This window comes from Triturus cristatus, chromosome 5_2, assembly GCF_964204655.1.
Source record: "Triturus cristatus chromosome 5_2, aTriCri1.1, whole genome shotgun sequence".
Lineage (NCBI taxonomy): Eukaryota > Metazoa > Chordata > Amphibia > Caudata > Salamandridae > Triturus > Triturus cristatus.
In genome coordinates this window covers 756,332,036-756,351,234 of record NC_140588.1, presented here as the reverse complement: position 1 = coordinate 756,351,234, position 19,199 = coordinate 756,332,036, and the positions used below count along the sequence as shown (strand labels likewise).

At 50.4% G+C, this 19,199-nt stretch overlaps 1 protein-coding gene across 3 annotated transcripts in view; it reads left to right on the top strand.

The window, feature by feature from the left end:
• The window catches only part of LRCH2 (leucine rich repeats and calponin homology domain containing 2), a 1,103,616-nt gene that overhangs the window by 343,293 nt on the left and 741,124 nt on the right, over nt 1-19,199 (top strand). For all 3 annotated transcript variants that reach the window (XM_085607858.1, XM_085607859.1, XM_085607857.1), the window contains exons 4-5: nt 8,634-8,739; nt 8,825-8,961. In XM_085607858.1, the coding sequence (XP_085463984.1) occupies nt 8,634-8,739; nt 8,825-8,961 (243 nt within the window). The remainder of the gene's footprint in view (nt 1-8,633; nt 8,740-8,824; nt 8,962-19,199) is intronic.

The following is a 19,199-nucleotide window of genomic DNA, read 5'->3' as shown; positions in this document are numbered from 1 at the left end:
TGTGAGATTTTATGGGAAAGGTAAGTGCATTAGGAAGGCCTAAGAGAATGTAGGCAGGGAATCTGGGGAGGTCAGTTTCGAGGTGTATATCGATTTCGCTAAGAATCTGGGCCCAATATGAGGCTAGCTTCGGGCAATCCCATAAAATGTGTAGAAATGTGCCAGGGGACCCACATTGGCGTCAGCACTTGGAGTGAGATGGCTTATACTTGTGTAGTCTGACGGGTGTCAGGTACCAGTATGTTGTGATTTTGGTTGCCATTTCTATTCCTGGTATATTGCGAGCAGTGTGGCGGGCACGGTAGTGGATATCCTCTCATTCTTTCGAGGTCAGTTCCCTACCGATTTCCAACTCCCAGCGTTTTTGGCCTTGGGTTTTGCTAATTGTGGTCGGAGGGCTTATTATTCTGTACAGGTGTGTGATAAGGCGTGAATTAGCCGAATCTGAAAGCAGCCAGCATTCAGACGGGGAGAGGTGTCGTTGTGCACCGGGGCGAACTGAAGGGTGTATCACCCAGTGTTGTATCTGGGTATAGTGCCAGCGTTCACCCTCAGGCAGGCCATATTCAGCATGCAGGGACTCAAACGGGATGTGGCCCTCGACATCGAATAGATGTCTGACAGATGTGCAGCCCGTTTGATTCCAGCGGTGAAATGCTAGGTCGCTCACGGCCGGTGTAAATTCGGGATTTCCTACAATGTGAGTCAAAGGGGAGGAATAGAAGTGAGGCTCCTCCGAGTCGCCAGTTTATCCCAGACTGACAGTGTTGTTTTGGTGATCAGAGAGATGTATAGGTTGGAGGGCCTAGTGTTCTTGGGAATAAAGGGGATCCTCCATAAAGGTTGTCCCACCAGTGCCTTGTCCATGAAAAGCCAGTGCTTTTTTAGACTCTGGCCGGAACCACTCGACATAGATTCTTAGGTGAGTGGCCTGGTAGTATTGGGACGGATCTGGGACCCCAAGGCCACCCTCTAGGGGCGACTGGTAGGTTAGGTCCTTGCGAAGGCAGGGTCACCTATCTGCCCAGACAAAGCGATTTAGTAAATCTTAAAGGGAGTAAAGGGAGCCTGGGGGGATCTGCTGGTAGGGACCTGGAATAAACACAGGATCCGGGGAAGGACCGCCATCTTTACTACCACTATCCTCCCCAGCCAAGAGAGGGAGTGTTGTCGCCAGCGGCCAAGGTCAGTCCTTATCTGATGAGTCAGGAAGCTATAGTTAAGGGCTACTGTGGCTGGTATCGTATCGAAAATTTGAAGTCCTAAGTAAGGAAGGGAAGACACAGCCCATTGGAGAGGAAAAGTTTGTCTAAGGGTGTCTAGCGTATGGGGCTGCAAAGTCAGAGTGAGGGTTTGGGATTTATGAATATTCATTTTAAATCCGGCTACTTGGCTGAATGCCGTTAGCTTGTTTAGAAATGCTTGTAAAGACATATGTGGGGTCTCTAGAGTCGCCAGGATGTCACCTGCATATAGACTGAACGTGTGGCGATTGCCACCGAATTGTATCCGTGTAATCTCTGGATTGGATCGGACTCTGTATGCCATGGGCTCCATATATAAATCAAAGAGCATAGGGGACAGAGGACAACCCTGCCTGGTGCTCCTAGTTATAAGGACTAGAGTGGAAGAATGGCCGTTCACCCGAACAGTTGCCGCTGGGCAGTCGTATGTTCTAAAGACCCATTTCTGGAATCAGTCCCCAAGGCCAAAGTGTTCCAAGGTGGTCTCAAGATAGGGCCACTGGACACTGTCAAACGCCTTCTCAGCGTCTACCGCCAGGAACATTCACTCCTGTCGGTGTCTCTGGGCCTTATCTGTGAGGTGAAGGACCCTCCTTGTGTTGTCACTACTTTGACACTGCATAATAAATCCCGCCAAGTCCATGAGGACCAGGAGGAGGGGGTTAAGGCGCGCCAATAAAATCCAAGTGACGAATTTAAGATCCACCTTTAACAGGAAAATCGGTCTGTATGAGGGACATTGTGATTTGTCTTTCCCTGGTTTGGGGAATACTGCAATGGAAGCCTTTTTCATGGATGGGGGAAGGGCTGCCGAAGTCCCCAGGGCGTTAACAAATCTAGTGAGAAGGGGCGACAGGGTCTGGCAGAAAGTCTTATACAAGATGACTGGGAAGACGTTCGGACCGGGAGATTCAGATGGTTTCAAACGAGCTATACAGGAGATAACCTCCTCTATACGAATAAGGCGATCTAAGTCTTCTCTCTGCTCTGAGGTAAGAGTGTAAGTGTGTGCTGTCCGGAGGTATTCCGACATGTTGTCTGGCCGGAGATTCTGTGCAATGTATAATTCTTGGTAGTATTCCCGAAATGCCTCTGCTATTTCTGGGTCTTAATTCCGTACCTGTCCTCCGGAATTATGTATCTCTTGGACCCGATACTCCTGCCATTGCATCTTCAGTCTATTTGCAAGAAGGCACCCGCACCTTTCCCCACCGATTATAAAATAGGTGTTTGAGGCAAAGTGCTGCATATTTTGCCCTGTTGGGGGGGTATGCCAACCAACTGAAACCTGGCAGCTTCTAGCTGCCTCCAGACCCTAGGCGCCCCCGTTCATTTATGGATGCGGTCAAGTTCTGCGTCTTGAAGGGAGAGTTGCTCCTGTTTATCTCGGCAGGTTTTATTCCCGAACGCAGAGGTAGCGATCAGCTCACCCCAGACTACTGCCTTTAGGGCATCCACAGGGTGGATATGGTAGTGTCAGGATTATTGTTGATGACCAGATAATTATGGATAGCTCTAGAGACTTGTTTTACGTTCTCAGGGCGTTGTAAGAGACCTTCACACAGACGCCAGGTCCTGGAGTAGGGGCATGGTTGTGGGATTTCGATTGTTACCATGGCTGCATGATCCGACAAAGTTCGGGGTTTGATGTCAATTTTCTGTACCCTAGAGGTGACATCAGTTGAACCCAGGAAGTAGTCTAGCCTGGCATAGGTTGAATAGAATGTGTAGTCTCAGGTCTATGCATGTGCGTTCCTGCATATTTCAGTTAGGCCCTGGTCCTTTAGCCACTCCACCCCCCTGAAGAATGAGGCTCAGTTTGGCTATGTCTTTGCGCTGATCCATCTAGCGCGTTGTCTAGAGCGAGGTTTAGATCTCCCCCCACCCGTACTAGGTGGTTCGGGGTCCCCATAATCTCTGTTAACGGCCCTGCGAAGGAAAGATTTCTGCCCCTCATTAAGTGAGTACAGAGTGGCTATTCTGATTGAGACCAACCCTATGAGTAGCGAGTAGTCCAGAATCCTGCCCGTTAGATATCACCTTGCCGATGAAGTGTCGTGAAATCAAGATAGCTACCCCAGCCGATTTGTTCAGAAGCGATGAGAAATACTGATGAGGGAAGGAATGGGAGCGGAGCCGGTTTGTCCCTGGGCAAAAGATGTGTCTCTTGCAGTAGACAGATATGCTCCCCGGAATTCTCTAGATATGATAGAATCAAATTCCTTTTCAGGGAGTGATTAAGACCCCTGACGTTCAGGGTGAGTACTATTAATGTGTCTGGCATTAGTGGAATAGTTTTGCTATGGGAGCTTCCCTTGGGTGTTGGAGTGAGTGAGTGAGTGTGTCGGCAAGGGAAGTGATAAGCTCCATGTATCAGGGTGGTAGTATCTGAGGTGCATTTCCGGGTCTAGCTAAAGACAAAAAACAATCAATCGCCCAAACTCTTGGCGAGAAACAGCAAAAACTAAAATTAACATGAGTACTGTTCATGTCCGCATCCTGCAGGTCCATGGTGTTCACAATATGGGGTCCGTGGAGGTGGCATCCCAACTCCCCACCCCACCCGGGCCCACCGCAGCCAATTCAAAGAGCAGTGGGACAATGCAGAGGTGAAGATGGGAGAGAGAAGGTGAGCTAACAAATTGGAAAAATCTGGAGCCACTGGCGAGGCCCCCCTATATGGCATCAGGGCATCGTAGGCCTGGATGATTCTCCGGATAGTTAATCAGTAACCGCCTGCCTCTCCTTGGCTATGGTCTCTGAATCTGGACGCCGTTCGGCTGCGTGGTATCTCATATTTCCCTGACCTCGGTTTCTCTTCCTGTCAGAGTCCTGAGGCTCGGCCTATGGAAATTCGGCCGTGGTCTCCGTCAGGTCCAGAATGCGGCATACCTGCTCCAGCGGGTGTGTTTGATGAAGTTTCTCTCCATGACGGAATATTAGATGGAAGTTGTGGCCCTAGGCCGCTCGAAGATTCGTGGTGATTGGGCGGAAGGCTCTACGTTTTTGGAGGGTCATGGCTTCGAGGTCTTGGTAGAGAACTGGATGTTGGCCCTGATGTTGTAGTGGGTGTTTGTCTCTGGCCCACTGGAGGATGCGCTTCTTAAAGGGGAAGTTGTGAACGCAATTTAGGATGTCAGGTGGTGGGGCAGCAGGCGAGTCCCTGTCGAGCTTAGTGTCCAATTGTGGGGGGGGCGGGTATCCAGGATAGAACAACATAATTCCTTCACAAATGAGGTGATGTCTGCTCCCTCCGCCCTGGAGGAGTCTTGTATGCAGATGTTATTCTGTTGTGTTTTGTTTCCAAATCTTCATTGTGGGCTTGGAGATCTAGGTGCTGGTCCCTGAGGCGTAGAATGTATTTCTTACTGTAGTTGTTCTATTTCTTCCTTTCTGCTTGCCTCGTGGTCCTCCAAGTTGGAGATTCAGCCCTCAAGCCCAACTACCCCCCGCCGGACATCTTTTAGTTCTTGAGCGAGCTCTTTCTTAAAGGATTGAAGATCTTCACGGAGGGAGGCGAACAGGGACTCCAGATAAGAGAGAGTGATAAGGTCCTCCGGAACGCCTACACTGGTGGGCCCATCGGATGATGATGTTGATGATGTATCACCCATTAGGGCACCAGAGGAGTTTAGGAGCCTGTCCTTGAGGTTGCTGTCCTTCTTCACCCTCCCTGTCGCCATGTTAAGGGATAGGCGGGTTCCCAGAGGTTATTCTAGACAAGGTGTTGTTAGAAGACTAGGTAATCCTTCCCAATGTACCTACAGGTCTGGTGTGTCCAGGTCAGTCTTCCTGGTCAGGTCCAGCTGCCCCGTCTCAGGTGCCAGTTCGAGTTGCTTGCCCTGTGAGTGCTTCACAATGGTGACAGGTGGACTGGTCTGCGTTGTCGCTCATGGAGGGCTCGGGTGTGCGATAGGCCCGGCGAGCACCAGCTTCACAAGTGTCGCAGAGCAGTGTCCTCACTCCAGCTTAGATGGGAACGGGCCCCGGGAGCAGCTGCCCTCCATGTGTGCCAGGTAGGTCTAGGCGATGGCCTGGCAGAGGCACTACTGTTCTGTACTGGTCCAGCAGGCGTTAGGCGGGAGCGGGACTACACTAGATGATTCCCCAGGAAGAACAGTCAAGCCCTCCCTGTTCTAAGGGGCCCCCTGCTTTACACTCCATGCTTGCCCCGACTTGGAAGTTGGCCTCCTGTGTTTCCCCTCGCCAGGCGATGCGGTGTTCCCAGGGGCGTGGAGGTGTGTAGGCCCTAGAATCCAGTCAGCGGTTCGCCTTTATGTTTTAGCCAGCAGTGCTTGATACAGTCCGACAGGCCCCCCCCCACACTAGGATGACGGCATTTCCCCGAGTCTGCTGTATCAAGAGGCCTGTATTATCCCGTACAACCCCAGGTTGAGCCTACCACCACTCCTCAGGGCCGCAGGGTGCCCCTTTGTCTGCCGCTCAGCTTGGGGCTGCCGCAAGTCCCCAATTCATCCCGCTGCGGGTGTACCCAGTAGCGCCTCCTCTCTCCGGGGTCAGTTGTCCTGAGGAGCGCCAAGGTGGCGATCTGTCCTCCACTTATCCCACTGGGGAGGAGGCCTGTGCGTTTGGTGGTTGAGGCCATCCCCGGGCCAGTCGCACTGGAGGAGAGTTGACGTCAGGCCGTCGGCACAGAGGCCGCAGTGCTCGTGGCCTCGTCCGGCCGTCTCTGGCTCAGATACAGCAAGCCAGGGCCTTGACTTCCCTCTGGGACGGTCCCCGCTATACGGTGAGGCTGCCGCCGGTGCTCATTTGCTCCAACCTCAGAAAGCGTCGCCCTAAACGGCTGGGCCCAGTCTCATCCATCTGCCATCTTGGCCACGCCTCCTCAAAGTTCTGGAAATTTAGAGGCTACAGACGCCAGCTTTAATGGTCTTGCTCAGCAGGTTCAACATACACTTCCTAATTTTTTCAGCCATTAAGAGGTTCAGAATGTAGAAGACGGGAGCTTCTACTTCATCTATACCACAGCTGCAAACCTCTCATGTTTTACATGATAAATTCTCTGGATAGCTGTCGTTTTTCCAAAAATAGAGGCAAATCACTTTAGGCCAATGGATCCATCAGAGTTTGGAAAAGGGATCTACTCTCTTGTTTCTGACAAAATCCACACATGTACCCGACAGTCTCCCCCCCCCCCCCCCCCACCACCCCACCTCCACAAACATCGTAATGAAAGAGGCCACAGCTCTTCATGAGGGAGCCATAGAGATAGTTTTGTTGTTAGAAAGAGGAAACATTTCCTGCATTATTCCCAAGCGGGTGGCATGAATATGAGCATTTTTAAACATTTGGTTTCTCAACAAATTCTTGAGAAAAGGAAATTTCTCTTGGCTCTTTAATAGCAAAATTAGATGGTATATCTAAACCTACGTTTCCTTCCAGACATTGATCAAAAAGTGTTAGAGTGTCTGACGTTTGTAATGAGCAAGGTGTATGAGTGGGTTTCCCCGTACATACATTTAGAGACTTTATTAACGGAGACATGCAGCCCTCACAAGTTGTCCCATTCAAGGACCGATATTTCAGTGGGCAGATATCACATAAAGCCTACACCGCATAAGCAAGTAGCTTTCCATTCCTTGGAAAAGGATTGCATGCTACAGGCAGTGCTAGCACTAAGCAATTTTTGGAGTCAACCTTTTCCTCCACCTCTTAAACCAGGAAAGTCCTGTCAGAACTCCTTCTGTGAAGCAGCACTGCAGTATTTAGGCAGGCAATGGCAATTGCATGTGCACAGACCGTGGTGAGTATTGATTGAATAGTTGACTCTTAAGTTCTTTCAGGAAGGATACTTCCTGCTGGAAACAAATGAAACAGAGCAGACTGCTTCATCTACTTTCCTTTCGATCCTCCCACAGACCAATCAAAGGAGCAGGAGATGGAAGAGTCTAAAATGGAAAGGAGAGAGCATCAGTGAGACAGGGTTCTTTGGAATAGTACTACTATAAAAACAGCACATGCAGGGCTAAACAGGGAGTCCGAGGGGAGAAGCAGAGAATAGAGTGATATGTCCTTTTCTTGCAACCCAGGGGGCATCACACGGAGCTAGATGTGAGTATATGCCCATGTGTTACTTGATATGGGGAGAAAACAGACGAGTAGCAAGAACCGGAGTGACATTGCCTCTTTCTCTACAGGGTGGATGGAATTCTACCTCAGTCCATCTCATCAACCTCACTTGTAGTAAAATGTTAACAGATACTCATAGTGTATTGAAACCTTGGAAAAACACATAGGGGGTGTAGAGGGTAGCTCTATAAAGACCAAGCGAAAATGAGATTGTAATTAGCAAACCCAGATAATATGAAGTACTGTTCCTATGGGAGATGTTCCTACCTTAATAAAATACTTGTATCATAAGTCTACATATTTCTACCTGGCCAGAAGTGTTTATTAAACAGCCGAAGCACAACAGAGAACATTACTGATTTATAGTTCCACTGTTTGGCATGTTGTTTGCTCCCAAAGAATTCACAAAGGAGTTAGCAGTCGCCCAGTGTCATTGTCAAATTGTTCTCTTGATAAATATCTGGACACTCGGCTTCTAATAGACCAAATGTCACAGTTAGTGTCATCACTTGGAGGTGTTGCACCGTATAGGCTTCTAAGACCAGAAATACTAATTTTGTCTGCTGTATTTGCAGGACCCCACCTCACTAATGCTTCCCTTTCTATAAAGGGTGAAGAGTATTCAAAGTCTGCTTAATCTGTTTTTTGGGAATTTAGTTCAGGCAGCAAAGTCAATGCTGTGTTTACTGAAATTAATGGAGTCTTGTATTTTCCTGGTATCTGAGGTTGCAAGTTTTTAAATTTTGAGGCCAACTAACTATAGGATCCAGTTGAGGAGAGTTCTGCTCTCCAGTCTGTTCTGCAATGATGGGCTTATCCACAAAACCTCTTGTTTTGAGCATTTTAGCCACTCCCATGGCTGCAAGTGTTATTGGTTTCAGACTTAAATCATATTGTGCTGAGGGCATCAAAATTAGCCCCTTCCAGAAGTACTTAGCAAACTTTTCACAACATGACTGAAGATAGATAACTTCTGTACTCTTCACCGTAGAGGCAAGGCAGTCGCAAAGTTGATAATTGGAAAGAAGCTGTGAAATAAGAGCAGAAGAGTTGTCATAAAGGTAACTCCATCTTTCAGAATGCAGTGCATACGAACTCCAGTGAGTGTTATGTGAAACATGCCGTTGGAGGCTAGGCTTGTCTTTTAGATGACCTTGCATAATGTGTGCATAGTTAAATGTCAAAATGCTTCAGGAATTGCATGCCATATTCATTCCCCATAAAAAATATTTTTTGCTACGATTACTCTCTCAAGTAGTTTATTAAAAATATATTTCTTTATTTGATCTTTAACAGGATATCAGCTGCAATGAACTTCAGATCCTCCCACATCAAATGGGAAAATTACACTCGCTTAGAGAGCTAAATATGAGAAGAAACAATCTTCATCTATTACCAGAGGGTGAGGTATAATGCCTAATTGTTTTGATAGACCATTGAATGTGTGTGGAAGATCATTACAACTGATTGTTTTGTTTTGTGAACAGAGTTGGCAGTTCTTCCCTTGGTAAAGTTGGACTTTTCGTGTAACAGAATTACCGAGATCCCTGTCTGCTATAGAAAACTACGTCATCTGCAAGTCATTATTTTGGAAAACAACCCAATGTTGGTTCCACCAGCACAAGTAAGTTCCAGAATGTGATTTTGATATACATTGGTTGTAATCAAATTAACATCCTTATGTGGCGTACTTGGCACTAAAACACTTTGACCACAGATTGATGTATGGTTTTATGTGAGTAAATAGATCTGGCAACCATTAAAAACCCAGCCCTCAGATTCTGCACAGCTGATTTTTTTTTCCTCTTAGGCATGATTATACACTGTTAACAAAAAGTATATATTGGCTGCCAGTTGATAGCCACAATTGGTATTGACTTTTCTAACTTTACCAGAGCATATATAGCTCTTTCTGCATTGATGGCTAAAAGTAATTCAGTTTTTTTTTGCAGACTTCCTCATATGCCTACCCTGTATTGTACAATCTAGTATGTGCCATTTAATTTCTCTTTAATGCAGAAGCCAGTTTTTTTTTGTAAAAGTTTTATTTAATTTGTGGAATACAGAAGAAAAAAGAAACAGCGCCAGTCACGCACAACTTCCCACGCAGGGGGTACACTAAGTGTGTGGGGAGGCCGCAGCAAGCAAGAGCGTTCGAGAGAGTAGCCCTTCGAGGCCGCCAGCCAGAAGCCCCACCGGGACCACTGGACCAAATCCCGGCCCTACATGCGAAGCAGGTAATGGATTTCAGCTCACTTCCAGTCATCAAAGCACAGCAGAGTACGAGCTACTGGGGCCACCTCCCCTACTGTCAGTGCTACCAGCCTCCCCCTTACCATCTAGGCAGGACGCAACAACCTCGAAACTGAAACCTCCCAGCCCCCCTTCCCCCTCCCCTCCAGTGGTGGTAGCTCTCATACACACTAACTACAATCCGCAACAGACAGTTATAACTGAAACAGATGGAGGGCTCGGATCGACGGTGGGGCCACCGCAGCTGGTAATCCCACGGAAAAAAAGCGGACCAATAGCCCCCAGCGAAAAATGACATTTTTAAAGTTGCCCAGAAAAATATCTGCCATCCTCTCCGTGCTCAACAACTTCCACAACCTCGCATGCCACAAGGAGATCGCTGGGGCTTCCTTTTTCTTCCATGCTGCCGCCAGGGTAATCTTGGCCGCCCCTATGCAGAGCCAAATAATCTGTCTGTCCGCTCGTGTTTGACGCTCAAGGAGAGGATCCCGGAGGCCCAGCAGCACGTGAGCTAAGGAGCCCGAGATCGGGTACCCCAGGATCCCTTTAATGTGTTACAAGATCTCCTCCCAGTAGGGGCGGATGATCAGACAATCCCACCAGATATGGCGAAAGTCCCCCAGTAACCCACAGCCCCTCCAGCATCTATCTGAGGTGGCAGGGAATATGCGATGCAGCTTGGCGGGTGAGAGATACCAATCCAGCATGGTCTTGAGATGCGCCTCTCTCAGCTCCACCGAGTGATTATATTGGGTCATGTCCTTCCAGAGACGGCACCACTCGGCACTTGTGATGGCGTGACCGACAAGGTCCTCCCAGAGGCCCACGTAACGTGGCCTCGGGGAAACGGCCGTGGCTAAGAGCTGGCCATAGAGGAAGGAGATGGCCCCGCGCATGGACGAGGATCGGAACAGAAAGACCTCAAAGGGGGTGGGCGGCCTCGTCGCCGCATCCCGAACGGGCGCAGATAGCGCCCAGTGCAACAGCTGAGTGTGGCGGAACTGTTCCGATTGAGGGACCCCGTAATCGCGCCTACAGTTGGCAAATGTCAGCGGGGCACAGCCATGAAACAGATGCGTGAGGGCCAGGCAGCACCCCTCACGCCAGGCATCGAAGGGCCCCTCTCGCAGCGCAGGAGGGAATGCTGGGTTGAAGTGTATGGGCGTAAAGGGCGACGGGAACGTAGTCCACCGCTCATCTCTAGACACCGAATCCCAGACCTTGAGGGCGGTACCGGTGGGCGTGCTGATGTACGCGTTCCGAGGTCTATCCCCTTTAGGTCTCCACACCAGATCCCCTATCGTCCGCCCCGCTACGCTTCTATCCATATGCAGCCAGTGTTTCTCCGAGAGGGGCTGAGTCCATTCCACCAAAACCCTAAGTTGTGCCGCCTTGTAATAGAGGTGCAAATCCGGTAGCAAGGGAGAGAGGGGGCATCCCTGCCGCGTGAGTGGGGGAAAAAAGCGGAGAAGTGCCCATTGACCGTGACTCGCGACCGAGGGTCGCTATAGTTGGCCTTGAGCATGGTCAAAAACCTGTCCGAAAACCCAAACGCTGCCAAGGTACGGAATAGGAATTGCCAGTCCACCCGGTCGAACGTCTTCTCGGCGTCTAGGCCGAGCAATACCGCTGGAATATTAAAGCGGTTGGCCTTTTTGATGAGGTGGATCACCCTTCTAATGTTGTCGTGTGTTTGCCACCCCTTGATAAAACCTGATTGGTCAGGATGAATGAGAACCGGCATGAGATCCTGCAATCGGGCTGCAAGGATAGAAGAGTAGAGTTTGGCGTCGATGTTGAGCAGAGCAATCGGCCTATACGACGAGCAAGCAGAGGGGTCTTTACCCGGCTTGGGGATAATGGAGATGACCGCCTCCGCCATTGAGGCCGAGGAGATCCCCGAGTCGGCCATTGCGTTGAACAGCTGAACCAAGAAGTCACTGATGTCAGCGGCAAAGGACTGGTAAAAGAGGGCCGTAAACCCGTCAGGCCCAGACGCCTTATGGAGTTTCAAGGACTTGATGGCGGTGAGCACTTCTTCTCGGGAAATGGGAGCGGCGAGTCGCTCATTCCAGTCACTAGACACATGAGGGAGCGGAAGCGCGTTCAAGTAGTCCGTCTGGGCTACGGCATCAAGAGTACTGCCCGTGTATAGCTGCGCATAGTACTCCCCGAAGAGCTCAGCCTTCGCATCGTCACAGTGCCGTAGCTCGCCAGTCGCGTCACGCACTCCTCCTATATAGTCCCTCTCCCGTTTACGACGGAGTTGGCGAGCCAGGTGCTTCCCCACCTTGTTCCCCTGAGTGTAGGAGAGGTGGCGAAGCTTTAGGAGGGTAAATTCCGCTCTGTTGTAATGAGCCCGGAGTTTGCCCCTAAGGGCAGTCAGCGGTCGTAAGGTCTGTTTGGAGGGCTTGGCCTTGTGCGCCTGCTCTAGCGCCCTCCTTAAACGATTTAGGGCTGCAGTAAGGGCCAGGCAGCTACCCCTCAGTGATGCCTTGAAAGCGTCCCACGTGTTGAAGACCGAGGTGTCATGCACCGGGTTGAGATGGAAGAAGTCTCGAATCGCTTTACGGAGTGCCGTGCAGGAAGACTCATCGCGGACCAGGGAGGCTGGAAAGTACCACCTATGCGGGGCGCTTCCCTCCGGCGCCCAGCAGAGGCCCATCGCGAAGAGACCGTGGTCAGAGACAGAGAGAGGAAAGATCTTGGCCTCTCTCAGGGATCCCCGGAGGGATTGACTATAAAAGATATGGCCCAGCCGAGAATAAGAGTGATGGACATGCGAGAAAAAAGTGTAATCTCGAGAGTTGGGGTGTACGGAGCGCCAGCCATCCAACAGACCCAGTTCGGTAAACCTCTGACGCAGCTCGTCTGAGAAGAGACCAGTCCCCGCCCTCTGGTGATGCGAACTATCCAGGTCCTTATCCCAGACCAAGTTGAAATCCCCCAACACGAACAATGCCCCCTCCACAAAATCCTCAACGGTGCGCAACAACTCTAGAAGGAACCGATTTTGCCCCACATTGGGAGCATATAACACTAGAAATGAGCAAGTCTTACCGAGCAGTACCCCCTTGACCATAATCCACCTGCCCTCTATCGCTCCGGACCCCCAAGGGCTGAAACTGAAGCGTGGAGCGGATCATCAGAGCCACCCCTCTATGTTTGGAGGTCGCCGAGGATCTGTAAATAAGGGGAAATTGCCTGTGTTTCAAGCAAGACTCATCCTTCCGGGCCAGGTGGGTTTCCTGCAACCCAACCACATCTAAGTGGTGATCTAGGATGTACTTCCAGACCTGGCGTTTCTGGGGGGAGTTCAGCCCCTGCACATTCCAAGTTCCTATTGTAACTGGCATAACTCACACATCCCACCCTCCCGCGCCACCTGCCCCCCTTCAGAAAAAACCTCAAAAGCTCCACCCTCCAGCATTCTCTCACTACCCATCCGTAGCGCCTAGAAGCAAGGCCTCCCCCAGGTGCATCTGTAGCCCCTCCCAGTCTCATCAGCCATCCTGGTCTCCTCCCTCCCCGCCTCCCTCTCACATCCCCCACCAGACGCCAAGCATACACCCCGCACTCAAACAGCCTCGAGCCACCAACACTGGTCCCCCCCACCCCGTTCCCCCCCCCCCTCCTTTCCGCTCCGAACCTTGCCCCAACAAAAACCCCACAAACAACCACCCACCCACAACACCCGAACGAACAGTCCCCAACAAGGAAGAACCCCATGAACCCAAAGGACCATAGTGAGGGCCAGTGTTGAGACCCCCGGAGAACAGGATCCCAGGTAGCAGTCAATGGTCCATCTGCTCTCCAACCCGGGGCGTCTTCCCCAAAAGTACATATTCACCCACGGTACCTGAATGGAGGGGGGGCGTCCCTCCGACGCGTAGCAGCCTCCCATCCGCCCTCAGGCCGCTGACGAGCTGTCTTGTGGCGGCATCACCGTCACATTGACCACAGAGGCCACTGCCCCATTCCTTTCTTGTTGGCTGGCCATAGGATCAGGCCTATTCTGCGTTACAGGACGCCTCACTCTATGCCAGGAGGAGGCGCGCCGTTGGCGCCGCGATGGTGATCGGCCACCCCTCTGAGATGAGGCCGCGCTGTCCAAACCAAGGAGATCCTTGGCAGCCTGCAAGGAACTGAGCTGGACCAGCCTGTTCTGCCACCGGAAGATGAGGCGAAAGGGATGGCCCCAGGAGTACGCTACCGCTTGGTCCCGTAGGAAAGTCGTCACCGGTTTAAAGGCGCGTCTCTTCTGGAGCGTCGACGCCGCCAGATCCTGAAACAACTGGGGACGGTGTTCTCTGAACTGCAGATCGGCAATACCCCTAGCTTTCCGAAGGATGCGCTCCTTGAGCTGAAAGTCTTGGACGCAGAACAGAATGTCCGGGGGGGGAGCCCCCGCACCCCTCGGCAGACCCACTCTATGAACCCTGTCCATCTTGACCTCCTGAAGGTCATCCTCGGCAAGAATCTGCAGGAAGTGGGCCTCCACATAGCCACGCAGGTCTCCCGCCTCACCATCCCAGGGAACCGCTCGAATGCGGATATTATTCCGTCGGGACCTGTTTTCGAGGTCCTCCGCATGGGCTTGGAGGTCCAGGTGCTGCTCTGTCAGCCGCAGCACATCCTGTTGGAGCTGGTGCACGTCCCCCGCCAGACCCAAATCATGCTCTTCCAGCGTTGCCACCCGTTCGCCAATGCCATCCAGCTCTCTCCTCACGTCTCTGAGATCCGAGGCGAGCTGGGTACGAAGCTCCGAGATGTCCTCCTTAATTGCGGAGAAGAGCTCCAACATAAAAGCCTTAGTCGCCGGCGCCTCGTCGTCTCGCTGCCGGGGAGAGACGCTAGGCCCGGGAGACGACGCCGGCCGCCCCCCCTTCTGAGGCCCCTCCTTGCCGGACTTTCCCTTGCCGGGCTTGCCGGACATCACGCTCACGAGGATGAACCACTGATACGAAAGTTCAGAGGAAGGTAGCAGCACTCGCCGCTCGATTACGGCTCGTTGAGGTGGCCTCCCCCTCTTGGTCTCCTGGCGCCGTAGGGCTCCTCAAGTGCCGTTCCGGACGGCTCACCGCTCAGCGCACCCCAATCCTCCTCCACAGCTGCCCACGGCCAGTCCGGGATGTGGACGGACTCTCCGAGCTTCACCCTCCGCAGCGTTCCCTTCTCCGCCACTCCAAGCCGCCACTAGACAAGGGACTCTCGGCTAGGCCTTCGCAGCCGAGATCGAAAGTGGAGAACGTTCACACTCCAGCGTGGGTCCAGTACTTCAGTCACACCACAGGGATCCCCAGGCGCCCAAAGCCACTATTCCGGGCGTCCTCACTCTCTCCGCTGGTCTACGGGCACCACCTCTGTCCAGCCGCAGGGTACTAGGCCCACGCCAGGGGAATCGTCTCCTAGGCCCCCCACCGCCCGCAATCCTCTGGTCTCCGAGGCAGACTCCGGGGGCAGAGCGCAGAGAAAGCCCCCTACAAATCGTCAGTGGTATACCCTCCAGGGCCGGTCAGGACGAGGGGCCCACGTATCCACTCCTCAGCCCCAGTCTCTACCCCCGGCCGGGGCGCCTTACCGCTGTGGACTCGTGGCGCTGTGCAAGTCGGGGAATCCGGCGGCCGAGGTGCCCCCCACCAGAGTGGGAGGAAAGGTGAGGCCAGCCCGCTCTCCGGTCACCGTCGAGGCAGAGGCAGGCCTCCCAACGCGGAAGCCATGCTGCTCCCGGCAGGCGCCTCCCCGGCACCGCTCTGTGAAGGCCTCGAGGTCAGTCGGGGTCCCGGGCCCCCGCCGGCAGCGCGTCACAGCTAAGCGGCCGTCCGCCGCGTCCGGACACTGTGGTGGTCAGGCAGACTCCCGGAGGTCCCGTAGATCATTCCTCCCTCACGATGCTGCCAGGTCGCCAGCCGCGGGGGCCGCTCCGCACTCCGCAAGCCGCGACGCCGTCACCGCCTCGCCGCAGAAAGCCCCACCTCCAGCCGCTGCTCTACGTGAGCACCCCGGCTTGTGCTGCTTGGCCCCGACACAGGCCCCGCCGCCTCCGGGTGATCCTCGCCGCCTCAACGGTTCCGCCACCAGCACCAGATCACCTCTCTGATTCCCGGAGGGACCGCACCAGCTTTAGAGCGGCCGGCAAGGTTATGGGAGGAAGCTCAAACAACGCTAAGCAGTCGCGGCGGCGGAGGGACTGAAAACACGTCCTACTCCGTCGCCATCTTGGACACGCCCCCCAGAAGCCAGTTTTTAATGTGAACTGATGCTTGCAAAGTTTTACAGACATAGTTAACTGATGATCATGATGTTTCAACCAATATGGGATATTTTGTATCGCTTCAATACCTGATATTCTGTAACAGTGAATCATTCATAGATCCACATGCTGCATTCATTTGCCATTGTTGTGGTGGGAATCAGGTGGCAACTTTACAGTAGCAGTATTAAATGCACCAAGCTTGAAAGGCCGTATTCCAGTGTCACCTTAGAAGCATAACATCCTCATTGAAAAAGATTTAAAGTCCCTCTTTAAAGCTTGGCAGGCATGGGGTAAATTGACACAAACTGAAAGACTGCTTACATATGAAGAAAATGTTCTTCTGAGACCCTCACTAATTGTGAGGGAAGGCTGTTGAGGTAGCTTCAAACATCTGTTCTGGAAATTAGACCATCCAAAGCACTCGTTCTGTGCATTATAAAAAAGTGCACAGCACACTTTGGAGATTTCTACACCACCAGAGTAGGCATCATCGCTGGATGAATTATCTTATGATCCACATGCAAAAATCCACAAAAAGTCTCTCAAAAAGATTACAAGCACCTGCCTCTCCTGAACCTAATGTGATGTAAAGAAGAACATCTAAGTCTTCATCGGTTATTGTGCCACCACCATCTTCTCCTATGACACAAAAGTTAGTCATTGTCAACCGTTCTCCTGTGAATGACTTCACTTTTGTATAAAAAAAACACAAATGTGTTGCCTACTCTTGCTTTGTTGATGACACCTACAATGGTAATAAAACAACTGTTTTTGTGTGTGCCAACAATGCTGATGACTGCCTCGTCGACTCCTGTCCTGTTGCCAATAGTGCTGTTGACCGCTGCAGGTCCAAGAAACAGGAAAAGAGTATTTAGATAAATGACTATTATCTTCAATATTGCCAGAACACTCTTGCCCAACCAAAATGTCAACCTCAGGCACCTACTACGCTGCTTTTGAGTGGACAGCAGTATAGTCAGTTCCAGTTGACACTACCCATGATTATGGTAAGAGGACTCATGCCCATTATGAGCGTTACTTTAACCCATATGAGGGAGACTATGAAGAATTCCATAAACTAATGATGCATTGCCATTTGATCTACTTACAAATCTCCACAAGAAGATGGGAAATGAGTATGCTCATTTTCCCACTGATTCATCTTCCATGTCTACACTCCTACCATTGATGACTCCTCAGAATATTTGTCTTCCATCACCAATTATACTGTAGCCACATTCAGAGCTTCAGCAGCCAGCAGAGGCAATACCATCAAATGCACTTCTAGTGCTTCAACATTCTGTTTGCCAGAAGAACTGCCACCAAACTAATTTAGGTTAATAATTCAGATGATGATCCATATTCAGATGACTTTGAGGACTTAGAGCGTTAGGAAAACTTGTGAGCTTGCATATGTGAATGGGGCGATTACATAGTCCTGGTGAGTGAACTGACCAGATTGCCTCTGGTCACTTACTACAGGATGATATTACTAGGTTCCTTGTTTTTATAGAAATACTTAAGCTCCCTATTACTAGCAAAGGAAACAGTCTGCTTTCTGTATGACTTTAAAAAACGGTCCAGAAACTCTATCAAAGCTATAACTATTGTAGATCATGTCTATTGAGTTCAATATACTAATACAAATGCTAACAGTAGCTGCTTTGACCCCTGGATTGGACAAGAAATACAAGATGGCAAATAATACCCCTGCATGTCTCATGGGAAATCGTATATCAGACTCTGTAGTGAAGCAGGCAGCCCAGAGGAGTTTAAGAATTCTAGATACTCCTTGCACAACCCATTTGGACATGGAAGGATGAAGAGTTGGATGTCTTTGGAAGGTGTTTACACTAGCGGTCCCATCAGTCAAAGCCTTTCACACTATTGCTGTAGAAGGTACAAATGGCACAGGTGGTCTGATATGACCTTTTACTAAAAGATAAAAAGCTGGAAGCTAAGGCAATTTTCACAGAGGTCTTTTGCAGCTAACCTTGATTAAGCAATACATGCAACAAAGTTTGGATTCCCTAAACTCAGAGAAGCAGTACTAAGCAGTACTTTGCAGGCAAGTATGGCTTATAGCAACTTCCTTTAGATCTGCAGTCCATAATTGCATACTAGATATGCCTTTTGATATTGAGTCATTGTTCAGAAAGCACATTCGTCAGATTTTTTTCGTGGGTCAGAGATTAGACTATGGATAATCTAACCGTGGGTGTTGAGGTCTTTAACCTCTGGTGTTGTGTAATCTATCCTTCTACGGCTCTGCAAAACTGGGTCAGGTACAGCCCATTCTACTCTTGACTCTCAGGGTAGCGAAGGCAAGCTGTCAAAGGGTTCTCAGGGAGATAGTGTGGTTGACAAGACTTAAAGCTCAGTAGTGAACCAACATACACAATAACATATTATCCAGCCCAGTGCTTATCTCTTAGCTAAACGCAAGTACTAAAATCTCACAACAAAACAAAATAATATGCATTTTAGTAGGAAGTTCAGGGTTGTAATCCTCTTTGTTTTTCAGAATAGCTCTACACTCCATTTCTGGTACTCTGTCCCTGCTCTGATAATTTTACGCGCTATTGTCCTCAGTGTACTGGAGCATGGACATGAAATAGTCACAGGTGCAGATTACGTCACTTTTAGCCCACTTGTTAGATGTACAGTTCACTTCAGTGGTTCTGACCCTAAACATTAACTCTCATTTCTGCCTCGTAGGATCTTGAATAATTCCATGCTACCTGCACGGAACCCGGAACACCTTCTTCAATATATGTAGAACATCTAGGAAAAGGATCTGTATGGTGTTCATCACTAAAAGTCGCATTCCACTAATTTATAATGCAGACTGTCAGGGTTGTATTTTACTGTAATATTCTGGTAAAGACTGATGTAGCTATGAACTGCAAAGCTTACAACACTTTTTTATAGGAAAGGGGACTGTGCCAGAAAACATAGAATCTAAAGGAAAAATCAGCCTGATAGGCTAACAATAGAAAGCACAAAATGTGAACTGTTTCTTCAAGAATCCCAGAGGAATCCCATCCCACAATGCACTGCAATGGCAGTTTGCCTGTGAGAGTCAGTTCTTTGTTCTGATTTCATCTGACAGGATCTCAGGACACCTGTTGATGTTGACATCAACATTGAGAAGTCTGTTACGTTCTTACTCGCCTTCGAAGGACCACTCAACGTCTATGACACCTCGCCACCATTTAATTCTTTATCGACTGTAAGGCCTTCCTCAATGCCGAAGACAGGTATGGCACCGCCATCATGCACTCTTTCAGTGTCACCTTCTGATCTTACCTCAGATTACTTTACAACCTCTTAATATTTCTCCTGTGCAGTGG